Source organism: Poecilia latipinna, unplaced genomic scaffold (genome assembly GCF_001443285.1).
Source record: "Poecilia latipinna isolate Pla-1442-1.1 unplaced genomic scaffold, P_latipinna-1.0 Scaffold1737, whole genome shotgun sequence".
NCBI lineage: Eukaryota > Metazoa > Chordata > Actinopteri > Cyprinodontiformes > Poeciliidae > Poecilia > Poecilia latipinna.
The window spans coordinates 201,426-213,562 of NW_015114353.1; the positions used below are offsets into that span (position 1 = coordinate 201,426).

The 12,137-nt window shown below is 39.3% G+C and overlaps 1 protein-coding gene across 1 annotated transcript; it reads right to left on the reverse strand.

The window, feature by feature from the left end:
* Positions 1 to 899: 899 nt before the first annotated feature.
* On the reverse strand, positions 900 to 11,836 carry top1a (DNA topoisomerase Ia). Its single transcript, XM_015060713.1, has 21 exons — positions 11,671 to 11,836; positions 11,204 to 11,228; positions 9,206 to 9,302; positions 9,004 to 9,103; positions 7,394 to 7,446; positions 7,222 to 7,311; positions 7,058 to 7,130; positions 6,876 to 6,967; positions 6,682 to 6,797; positions 6,453 to 6,574; positions 6,228 to 6,350; positions 5,288 to 5,475; positions 5,055 to 5,199; positions 4,099 to 4,242; positions 3,808 to 3,993; positions 3,660 to 3,728; positions 3,464 to 3,578; positions 3,223 to 3,350; positions 1,765 to 1,859; positions 1,504 to 1,653; positions 900 to 1,423 (listed from the first exon to the last, which is right to left on the reverse strand). The coding sequence occupies exons 1-21, from the start codon at positions 11,701 to 11,703 to the stop codon at positions 1,321 to 1,323; spliced, it is 2,247 nt and encodes a 748-aa protein (XP_014916199.1). The 5' UTR covers positions 11,704 to 11,836; the 3' UTR covers positions 900 to 1,320.
* Positions 11,837 to 12,137: the final 301 nt, after the last annotated feature.

The following is a 12,137-nucleotide window of genomic DNA, read 5'->3' on the forward strand; positions in this document are numbered from 1 at the left end:
CCATTGAAGACAAATACGGCATTTTGATTTGTAGGATTTTATTGTTTTTTTCCAACCTACAATGAGTTTAAAATTCAAAAACATGATCAAAGGCTATGACATAAAAGGTAAGACAGGAGTAGGATGTGTACTTTACAGCAGCTTACATCAATGCTTCCTGTCAGAAGTGGGACAGAAGTGGAATAAAATGATATTTCACATTAAATGTTACATCATTATTAATCACACAGTTAAAACTTTCCTGCATTGTAACAGCTTGGTGACTTTCATAATACGTTTTTTTTTTTTGGCAAAGTTGACATCCCTCAAACCTCCACAGGGAGGGGTAGACATTTCATCTGCTGACTAGAAATCGTGTTCAAGTAAGAGACGTGGGAGGTTTCTTTTTTTCCTGCTAAACTACCCAGAAAATAAAATAAAATTTAAAAGAGATTGAGAGGACGCTTGCAACACAGAGGGAAATAAAATAAAACATGATGGATTCACATTTACAGTGAAGTAACAAAAAAAGAAAAAAGAAAACAAAAGTCCCTGATAGAAACTGTAAAATATATTCACATTCTACTCACCTAAGTAAATATTGACATGGATGCAATATTACCACCCTTTGCCTGCTCAGACATCCTCTCTTCCTCTCAACAGTCCAGTTTAAAATATTCACCCAGACAGCTTCCACGCCGCCGAGCCTTGAACACACACACACACACACACACACACACACACACGCACGCACGCACGCACGCATACACACCCGCTTCCACTTTCTTCGAAGGCGCGTGGGTGTATTTAAGGATTTCTTTTCATTTTAACTTTCTCTAACAAAATATAGAATTCATCAATAATACATGGTAGGGGCTAAAATACAGAGCGAGTGAACAAAAAAAAAAAGGTACAAAGCATTTCAGGTTGTTATTTGTTTTAGTCTTTTTCTTTTTTTGCGTAACACAGTAGCGATAGGACCACAGAATTCAAAGCGCTGTCAAGTTTTGTCCCTGAGGAGGGACGGAGAGAAAAAAAAATAAAAATACCAGTCTAGGAGTCTTCAAATTACTGGGACTACGCCCTGGACTCTCCATCGTGGATGCAGTTCAGTTTCATTATCTGACGTTGGATCAGATGATTTTTTTTTTTGTTGTTTTTGTTTTGGGCTATCCACAAAAATCTGTCAAAAATGGCCTCATTTCTTCCATGTGTTTATTTTTCCCTGCACAAACTTTTAAAATTCCTCGTCGGTTTCTGGCCATTGAGCAAAATTTATGAAGGCTAAAAAACACAAGTATTCAATAAAAAAAAGTTTGTCGTAGATAAATAAATTGGGATTTAAAATTCATAGTCTTCGTCAGCCATGTCGATAGCCCAAGCAAACTTCTCGCGCTGAGTTTTATTGTAGATCTTCTCGATGGGAACGCCCCACTTCTTACACCTAAAAATAATTAAGAAAATACAGTTTCAGTGCTGCGCTGTTGTGCAATTAAAGATAAACAGGTTCTGGTGTGATCTTACCAAGCCACAGAAATGCGCGGGTCCAAATAGTTGAGTTTGGAAGTGCCGAGGGCGATCTGCTTGTTCTCTTCGCGATCGGTTGCCTGAACCTCCAGCTTCATCAGCTGCTCCTCTATCCTCTGAACCGCCTTTCTCTTGGTTTCTACTGCCCTGTAGGGGAAAACAAACAAACAAACAAAAAAAACTGTTCAGTAAAAAGCATCATGCAGATGTTGGTTTTCATCTGAACAAAAAAAGCAAACGCATTCTGCCGCTCCTTACTTTTTGGATTTCTCATCTCTCCGTACTTTGGCGTCGGCCTTGGCGCTCTTCAGTTCCCTCTTGGCATCAGAAAGCTGATCCTTCTTGGCGTCGATCTGCCAAACAGGATCAGGAGACGGGAAGTCAGAGTGATCTGGGATTGTTTGCGAGACCGGCAGTAGCAAACAGCTGGATATAATGTTATGAGCACAACTAATGAACCAAAATTGTTTTTTGTTTTCTTTTTTACTAGGAACTTTGAAATTGAACTCTGATGTTATAAGAGTCAGTCATGAGATTCTAATCTTCCTGCCCCAAACCTCCGTGGCCAACTCATTTGGTACGGTAGCAGCTTTATGCTTGGCTTTTCATGCAAGTCAGCTTAGATTTAAAAATCCAGATTAAAAACAAACAAAAAGAATACATTTGCTAATCAGGCTAGTGGAAGAGATCACACAGTTTGGTTTCCAGGAAGTTGTTCCACCCAATTTATCACCAGCTATAAATTGTCAAATTAGATTTGATACAATACCAAAGCAAAATTTTGTTTTTGACAAACCTTCAAGTTTATATAAAGACTTAAATGTATGCTATTTTATGTATAATAGTGTTTGACACGCAAAGACCCTCCCCCTGGCTCTGATTGGCTGTTTCTGACTGACCGGTGTATTTCTGCAGATGGCTGTAGGACCACAGGGAAAAGGCAGAGGAGCTGGGTTTATTCACAGACTCTCATACTGTCACAACTGTGATAGTTTTAACAAATATGTAAAACAATGAAAAAGAGAATGAATTCTGTTTTTTGTATTTATAAGCAATAAACTTTAGAAGACATTGCTGATTCACAGATCATTAAAACAATGGGGGAGGGGAGAAATGTCTGAAGTTTTGTGCCAAACAAGACAAAGAAAACACAACTAAAGGCAGAAACATCAACAGAGCAGCTAGGATAAACTTTCAGGCACTTTCACAACATCAAAAAAATGTTTGTGATTTCTGGAATGAAAGCTCAAAAGTTCTGGGGAACGGTTTCCAACCTGCTGGGACAGACGTCGCTCTGGTGGAGACAAAATTCTCTGAACTCAAGTGGATCTAAAGTCTGTCCATCTCAAATCAGAACCACCAACAGGGGTTTATTTTGTGAAGCACCCAACTATGCTAATAAACACACTTTCACACACTAATAGCTCTGGTATTCATGTTATCAAAATATTTTAGCTGCACCGTACAGATATTTAAAATGTACAACTTGTTTTAGTTAAACAAAGATGAATCATTTCAATCTGGACTTAGTTCTTTATAACTTTCCATGTTGGCTGCTTTTTATATCCACAAATCTAATGTGTGTTTTTTTTAAGTACAATTTAACAAATATTTTGATCCTTTATGTGTTTGTAATCTGAGTGGAAAGAGCTCTACAAGTAACGAATAGATTCATTTTTAGGTGGAAGCATGCTTGGCGCTCCCAGTCATTTTTACCTTGGTCTGCAGGTTCTGCATAGACTTCTCGAATGTCTTTGGGGGAGCTCTCTGATGGTTACACAGGATGGCCACGGCTCTGTTGGCCCTGTTGTAGGACAGGATCTTGGCTGGAATGTTGTCGTCCGCTAGAAAGAAGGAACGCAACATCTCAGAAAGCTGAAGAGTTTCTCCGTTTACTCTGGAAATAAAGCCTGAAACTCATTTTAAAGCCTGAAAGTTGTCAAACTTCACCACACACCGTTAGTGAGTTCCTTCAGCTGTTGCTGCAGGGTGATTGAGGCGTTGTAAGTACGGAAAACTTTAGCTGTGAGGCCGTCCATCAGCTCCTGGAGATGTTTGTTCAGGATAGAAGTCTGCAAGAAAACACAAACTTGATTCCAAGAACTCGAACACGTTCCCGAGGAAACGAGTTGAACTGAGAGAGAACGGCTTACATTTAGACGATCAAAGAGGTCATCGTCGGGTTCTTTGTTTTCCATGAACAACTGAAGGTTCTTGAACACCTGAAAAAGTGTAAATTGTGTAAATAATAGGAGAGGTAACATTTTTAAAGCCCGGTTAAAGTAGCAGACCCGTTCTTACTCTTTTCTCCACAGGGACTCTGTTGTAGTAGCGGATCGAGTCTTTACCCAGGAAGTCGAACTCCACCACAAACTCCTGACCTTCGCTTTCTGGGTGCAGTTTGAGATGTTCCACCCTCAGCGAGCAGCAGCCCACCGTGTCCGCCGTCTCCCCTTCCTCCTTCTCATTTCCTGCTCTCAGAGCCAGCTAGTGGACAGAGGAGCACCGCATTTAAGCTTCCATTAACGCCGCAGCGCCACTTAATAAACTACATTAAACTTTTCAGGTCTGGAAAGAAAAGCTGATGTTCACCTTGTCAATGAAGTAAAGCGCCACGGCTCTTTGTCTGATCCTCATCTCCTTGGATTTCCAGTCTTCCCGATACTGCGCTCTGAGGCGGTCCACACACTTCTTCAGTCGCCGAGCTGTTTCGTATTTCTGCCAATCTTTCTCTCCCTGAACGCAACGAGAATTGATAAAGGAGGGAAGAAGGTCGTTAAAGTTAGCTAAAATAGAAAACATTTTTGTTAATGTTTTCTAAATAATATAGGTGATGGGGTGGCGGAAAGCTACAGTCAACTGGAACTATGTAGTGTTTTCAGAAAAAAAATTAATTTATGGAAGAGGATTAGTGCCATGTAGGAAAAGAAAAAAAGATTTTCTCTGAATTCTGATTAATATTCTGAGGTCAAAATACAGAACTCCAAGAAGAAGAAGAAGAAAAATCAGAATTCCAAGTGTAAAGTCAGAATTCTCTTCCAATCCTCTTCCATAGAAAGTAGAGCTACACCAACATTTGTTTGAGTTTATTAATCTATTTATTAGCCTTTCGAACTGGTGTGAAAATGAATTTTTCATCTTCACACAAGCAGTTTACATCAGCTGTTGGCGAATTACGGCACTCCATGATCCTGCTTGTAGAAATTAAGTTGGTGCACAAAATGGCGACGACAAAAGTTGGGAGAAAACTTTGTTCATTTGTTGTTCAAAGATAAGTAAATAGATTTTTTTGAAAATGTCATCTTCTGTTCAGTATTCATTACGCCATGCATACATAAACAATTTTAGCTTTTTGAATTCTGCAAATAATAATGAACCAAAGTATGAAAAATCTAAAACTACTACAACTAATAAAAATCAAGATGTTTAATAAAAACTAGCCAACTCATTCTAAAAATCAATTTAAAAATGGAATTAAACAAAACGTCACAAAGAAATAATGAAATACCCAAAACTACCATCACCCTGCTTTTCTTCAGAGCACCTACCTTGATTCTGGAGCTGGGGTTCAGCATGATGTACTTGATGGAACCTTGGATGTTCTCTGTCCATGAAACCAACCAAGTCACCTTGTTGTCATGGCGAACTTCTTTCCATTTAGTGCCTGGAGGCGGTGTGGGGTACTTCGAGTCCCTAAAAGGAGGACATAAAGCCAAGCGGTCAGACATTTCCCCTGGAGCCGATGAATCATCAGGTCAACCAGAAACAACTTGTCACATACTTGCTGCAGTTTATGATGATGTCCTGAGGCCGGATGCGGCGTTTCAGCATTCCCATTTTGGGATGGTCTCCCCGGCCGCGGAACAGGCCGGGCGGCTCGATGCGGAAGTTTGCGATGCGCTCTTTGTGGTTGTCCATGATGCAGAAGCCGTACTCCTGCAGCAGCCGCTCGTTTTCTTCTTTTATTTTCTGAGAAGAAAAATAAAACATTTTAGTGGGATAAAAATAAGAGTGTTTTTACACCCGACAGTCCAGTAGGCTGTTTGATTGAGGACCAAAATTGCAACGTCTTGTTACAGTTTTAGCTGGTGCGGTTCACCTTCACACTGCACCGTGTCAAACGAACAAAACCCTTTGAGAAACCAGTTCCCCTTCATCAACTGTGGTGGCGCTGCAACAAGAACCACTAAAGGAAACAAGAAAACCCGTGAAGACGACGACACTGAGCTCAACCTCCTTCTTCATGAAATGTGAGCAAAAGAGAAGGGCGTCAGATTTTAGTGGTTGTAGGGTTTTTCTCTTTTGTCTTTGGTAAAAGACTACAAGCCATTTCTCACGCTGGTGCCATTTGTTTTGGTTGTAGTTACTCAAAGTCCACTTCCTGCTTTTGGAGCAGTCTGGCATTCACATACACATTCGTACTGCAACAGTTCACTTCAACTGAACCAAAATTGAGATTAAAAAAAAAAAAGTTAGCTTTTTTTTTTTAAATTCACGTCGGAATTTGACTGCGCAATCACACCTCCCCAAACAAATCTGACTTTATACCAAACGAACTAGAGTTGGATTAAAGCAGACTAATCAAGGACTGGTGCGAATGCACCCTTCATCCGACACCTTTTTTTTTTTTAAGCTGTCAGAAAGTGATGGAGTCATTATAGATTAAAATCAAAGAATTCAGTGAATTATTTCAACAGATGCCGCTTGTACGCTGGTCTGACCTGTTTTTGTTCTTTTGTCATGGCTTTCCTGGCCTCAGACTGAGCCTTAAAATACTCGCTCATCTCAGAGAAGTTGCACTTCTTCAGGTCTGTGATTGTGGACTTCTCTTCAGAAGTCATTTCCTGCATTAGAGAGAAACCACAATCAGAAAATCAATGTTGAACTAGGAGAAGTAGTAGAAAAAACAAATTATATTGCCTCAAGCAACTATTTTTCCCACCTACCTTTCTCCAATCCTTAAAGAAATTTTTACGGAAGATGTCCTTGGTAGTGTACTCATGGTCCAACATTTTGGCGAAGAACGTAGCCACTTCCTCTGCTTCTGGGCTCAGCTTCATGGGTTTACCTGAGAGGTGGTTTTTAGGGGATTAACAACGTTGTAATTTACATGCCAGTTATATGCGAACAGTCTAATCTTAAAGGCAATAAGTCATGGCTGCATTGGTAGCGTACCGTCATAATAAAACTTGACATTGCTAGGCAGGGGTTCGTAGGGCGGAGCAAACACTGGGCCTTTGTGTTCGAGGAACTTCCATTTGACGCCGTCCGTGTACCTCTCCTCTTCCCACCTGAACTCAAGTGACACGTTGTGTTGAACTCCAAACTCCCCATACATGAAGAAGCAGCACATCTAGGAGATAACTCACCATTTCCACTTCTCCTCTGGTTCTTGCTTTGCTTTCTTCTTCCCATCAGCAGCTTCTCCTTTTTTACTTTTGGTTTTCTTGGACTTAATATCCTAAAATAAGGAAGTGGAAGTATTCAGATTATACACCAGAGTAGTTAAAAGTAATCAGGTATTACCCCACACCGTCAAGTCTCTGCTTACCTCATCCTCTTGTTTCCTTTTCTTGGCTTTCTTATCGTTTTCAGTCTTTATCTTTTTAGGCTTGAATTCAGCTCTGAAAACAAAAACACGCCTTGTTAGGAAGGTGAAAGTACAAACTTTAGTTTCCATTGCGACAATTAGCTTTATTGACATTGCACACATACTCGTAATCCTCGTCTCGCTCTCTTTTAAGAGACTTCTGGTATTTAGGAGAGTGGTAATCGTCAGCTGGCTCAGACTTCACATGTGGTGGGCTTTAAACAGGAGAAGAGAAAAAATATATATTTTCTGCACCACATTAGCTTCAAAATTAAGATTTGTAACGTTCCGACAAACCTGGCAAAGCCGTTTTCCTTTTCTTTCTTGATTTTACCATCAAAGGGCTTCACCTGAAAACATCAGAACGTGGTTCAGCAGAAGCATCAGACATAACACATTTCTACGGTTGTTCTCCTTCGTCCTCCTTTTAATATAAAGAGTGTTCAGTTGATGAAGCAGTTGAGCTTCAGACGTGGTTTGTACCGAAAGACTAATGCAAAAACAGAGAAACGTCATTTCTATAGTGTTGTGCCATCTCCAGTCCTCAAGATCCGACATCAGTCACATTCTAGGTCAATGTCTGCAAGTTCGGGGTTTCACCAACTCAAATTTAAGGCCTTTTTAAAACTTGGATCTCCACAAAAAAATATGAACTTCCTTCAGCCAACTGATGATAAATTTCCACTTACTCATGATAGGAATAAAAAAAAGCTGGCCAGCCTCAACAGTCTCAAGTCACAGAATGCAATCAAGATATCCGAGTGCAACTCAAAATTTTGCCTGGCCAAAAAGTTTTGCAAGAAAAAAAAGAGAGAGAAAAAAAAGACTATACTATGATTAAATATTCCTGTCAAGATGAAATTTAGGCCTATGATTAACATATTAAAGGCCAAATTACTTTGAGTGAATTTAAAACATTTTATGTTGTTCATTTTAGATACATTAATTTAAGGATGCAAACACCCTCAGATTCTGCAAAACAGTTTCTTTTTGTTGAAGCCTAAACTTTCTGCCTTTGTAGAACTGTTTTCAAAATGTTGCACACTTTAAGCTTTAATTTGTCCACAACATGGTCTTAAAAAAAAAAAAAAGTTGAAACTTCTGCACATAACTTTCCCTTTCCCTATTCTCATCAGTTCTAATCGCTCCTTACCTGAGCAGACCCTGCCTCATCGTGCTGCTGCTGGCCTCTGGTCTAATGTCTCCTCCCTGACTCTTTGCTCTTACTGTGACAATAAAGATTTCCTTTAAATACATGGAACAGTGAGCACAACTTCTGTACAGAAATCAGACTGGATTGTGTTTATTCCTGGCATCAACTGACAAGCAAGAAATGCAAAATCAGGTAACGACAACATCAGTGTTCTTGTTAAGCTTAATATAATAATCTGGCACAGATTAACTATTTAGCCAACATCACCTGCATCAGACTTACACGGTTTGTTTGGAAGAAAACTCTGCAAGTTTTTTGTCTTTTAGCTCTGGCTAGTTGCTGATCATGACACTGTTTCGCCTCTGCGATCAGAGCCACAGGTGTAACCGTCATCAGCATGTGTACACTGTTGGTGCATTTAAAGACGCCTCGGAAAATCTCATTACTACATCTCAACAGATTGGTGACTTTTTGACAATTGAAAAGACTAACATGTACCCCGTGTTAGTTGTACCGTTGACTGTGCACAGAGCATGAGCAAATCCTACAATATGGTTTTGGCAAAAAAAAATAAAAATTACTGTTAAGAGGCAGTAAATACAGAAAATGTCAACTCTAAAAGAACTGCCTTCCTCTGAAAAATGGCTTCAGTCCAGATACAACGACGCAGTTAGACAACTTAACATTGTATAGTTTACGTTACACCACATAAACAAGCCTGCATATAAAATGTCTCTCCCTATGGTCGACTTACCTTCTCCTCTTTCCTCTTTTCTTTGTGCTTGTCTTTGTTGCCATCTTTGTGCTTCATTTTCTCCTTTTCCTTGGACTTTTTCTCCAGGTCCTTGTGGTCACTGAGGTTTAGGGAATACATTTCAGGCGTTACGGTTCAACGAGGTTGTCTTAACAAGATCGGTTATTGGAAAATGGACGTTTTGGAGGGACTCCTGCTCTACCTGTTGCCATGCTTCGACTTCTCCCGTTCCTTGTCTTTCTTGTGTTCCTTATGTTTATATTCCTTGTCTTTGTACTTGTCTTTATGCTTATGGGAGTCTAAAAAAAAGAAACAGGGTTACTTTCATAAGTGCATAATAGTTGCAGTAGTAAAGAGACAAAGGTAAGCAAAACTGAGAAGTTTCTGAAAGAAACGTTCAATTTATAAACTGTCAAGACAACAACCCTCAGATCATTTTAGAATACTGGCAGACTTGAGCTTTTTGTTACATAATTTATATGCAAAAAAAAAAAATCATGCAACCAGAACTTTATGTGAAATGCAGATAACCCAGCTCGCTAGAGCAGGTGATCCGTTGTGCTAGAAGTCACTCTGGCATCGACATGCAACCAGATTTAGTGCAACGCTGAAAGCATGCGTGCCATTTTGAAGTCAAAGTGGGACATGTTGTGTTTATCTGTACCGTTCAGGACTGGGAAAGCTTTGCTACAAAACGTGTGCAACTAAAGTTTAATTCTTTGCTTTAGTTTTTTCTGAGAGAATAAATTCAGCCATTGCTGACATTTATCTTTAAATTTTGTATTAAACGCAAATTACACTTGAGTGTAATTACAGTACATAACAAACAAAATGGATTAGAAATGTTATTTCCACTATTATCTGTGCTTCTTTAAGAGTTTTGTTGATGCTGTGATTAAAAAATAAACTGGATATTTCTACCTTATTACCCACCTCAATATAATGGCACACACAAAAAAAAAAAAAGCTTTCTTTTAGCACAGCACCACCTACTGCCTGTGTCTTTTGTAGACAGATATGAACAAACTGACAAGTTGTAACCTGCAGCTCAACAATATACGTCTTTAGGGATTTCTACCTAAAACCACTTTGAAGTTTAGAGACTTTAATTTGCAATAATCTAAATTAAAGTGTTACGATTATGCTGTCATAAAATAAAATTGCTACTGTAGTACAAAATTTAATATAAGAGCTCACAGCAGGCAGTCTAGTTTATCAGCAATAATACAGGCGAGGAAGAAAGTCCACAGTTCTTACCAGTAGACAGAGCAAAGCAGATTAAAAAACAAAAAGTTGTTTAGCATTAAATTAAACAGAATTTTAAGATATATACACAAATAGTATTAAATTACACTTTATTGTCTACTCATGTTTATAAAATGAAGTTTTATTCAATAATGCGAGGGTCTATTTGTACTCAAAACGGTCCACATTTAAGCACCATCCAGGAATGACAGTTCAATTTATCTTATGTCAAAAACAACATGAAGCTCTTCAACTTATAGTTATTAAATTGTGTTTAAAAGTTTCCAAATACAAGTTTTCATTAAAAAAAACATGCTTCAGATCATCTGATTACTCCACTTTATAGTGGAAAACTGTCAACCACTTTAATGGCAACTACTAATTTAATGGAGTAGACTCACTTGTGAAATATGACAAACTTAAAACGATCCCCTTTTAATACATAAAGTGTAGAGTTCAGGAAAGACTCAAACAAAGCACCTGAACGCTACAGATACTGGGTCGAGTCTACAGTTCTTAGTCATTCTTTAGCCCCTAACCCTGGCATTTCTACTTCCCAAAGCCATACACTCTTCTCAGCCTGAGTTCAGGCCGCTAACAACCAAAAAAGAAAATGGCGCAGAGACTAAGTCCTCAACCCCCAAACCCTCACTTTCAGATGGAAAATGTGCCACTATAAGCTCATCAACATTCATTTCTGGGACGCGGGGCTGATAAAGCACCTCAAGTTGTCTGCCATCGTTGTTTTAAATTGAGAAAATAATAAGCGGAAAGGCTTTTACAAGGCCTCGCTTTTGAACAATAGAGGCTTGTGAGTGAGACAGCGGACTTAGTCTCTGGACGCCATTTCTGTCCTCTACTGAAAACTAACATAACGTTACAAGAGGCGAGTTAAAGCATCAGAATAAAATTAAAACTTTAGATTTTATCCTCAAGCTCCATGAGTTAAACTTACCATTGACCCGAGAGGCATAGTCGATCTGAAAAATGGAAAAGAATAAATGTGTTAAATTTGGGAGAGCGATGGCTAACTAGCCGGCTACCCAACTTTGAACTTGCTCAACGGTAAAGCGACAGTTAGCCAACCTGCTAGGCTAGCCTAGCTCGCTGCTAATACTATCCGCTGGTTGAAAGCCGCTACGGCTAACACTGGTTTCAGCTAACGACACAATTATTTCCCTGCGTTTACTTTCCCATATAAATCAAACAGCTAACTGGGTAGAACTATTTCGTGACATCCTCACAAATATGCGAGACACTGCAAACAACGAACAGGGGAGATTTATTAACACAGCCGGCTATTTTGCTAGCTAGTAGGCACTGTTCACTGTTAGCCAATGTACCCTGTCAAACCAAGCAAATACACGGCACTAACATGCATCCTAACACCATTAATAACATTACAAAATACATTAACACTACCTGGTCCTCGTTATGGGAATGGTCCCCACTCATTTCCTAGGCCTTCTATGTTTAAAAACAAAATTAAAAAGTGAGAAACGACTAGATAACTGCACACGAGCTGGATGTAAGCAGAATGAAGAAAAGATAGGATTGTGTAAGAGGTAAAGTCCCAGTAGTACACTGATGCGCATGCGTATTAATTTAAATGGTACTCAGCAACTTAACTCCTCCTCCTCCTCAGAAAACGTGTTCCTACTGAGGCCCACTATGGTCAGAGAAGGAATGAAGTCCACATACACATCACAAGAACAGATACCAGCACACTCAGTGCTCCGTGTTCTTTTGGTTATGCTTCAGATTACTGAAAATGAGAACAAAAGGACAACTAATGACACCTTTCTTGCATGATTTTCTATCCATTAATGTTTTTATTTTGACATTGACTTGCCATTTTAGTCTCTGGCCACTTCTGTTTTTTCCCAATC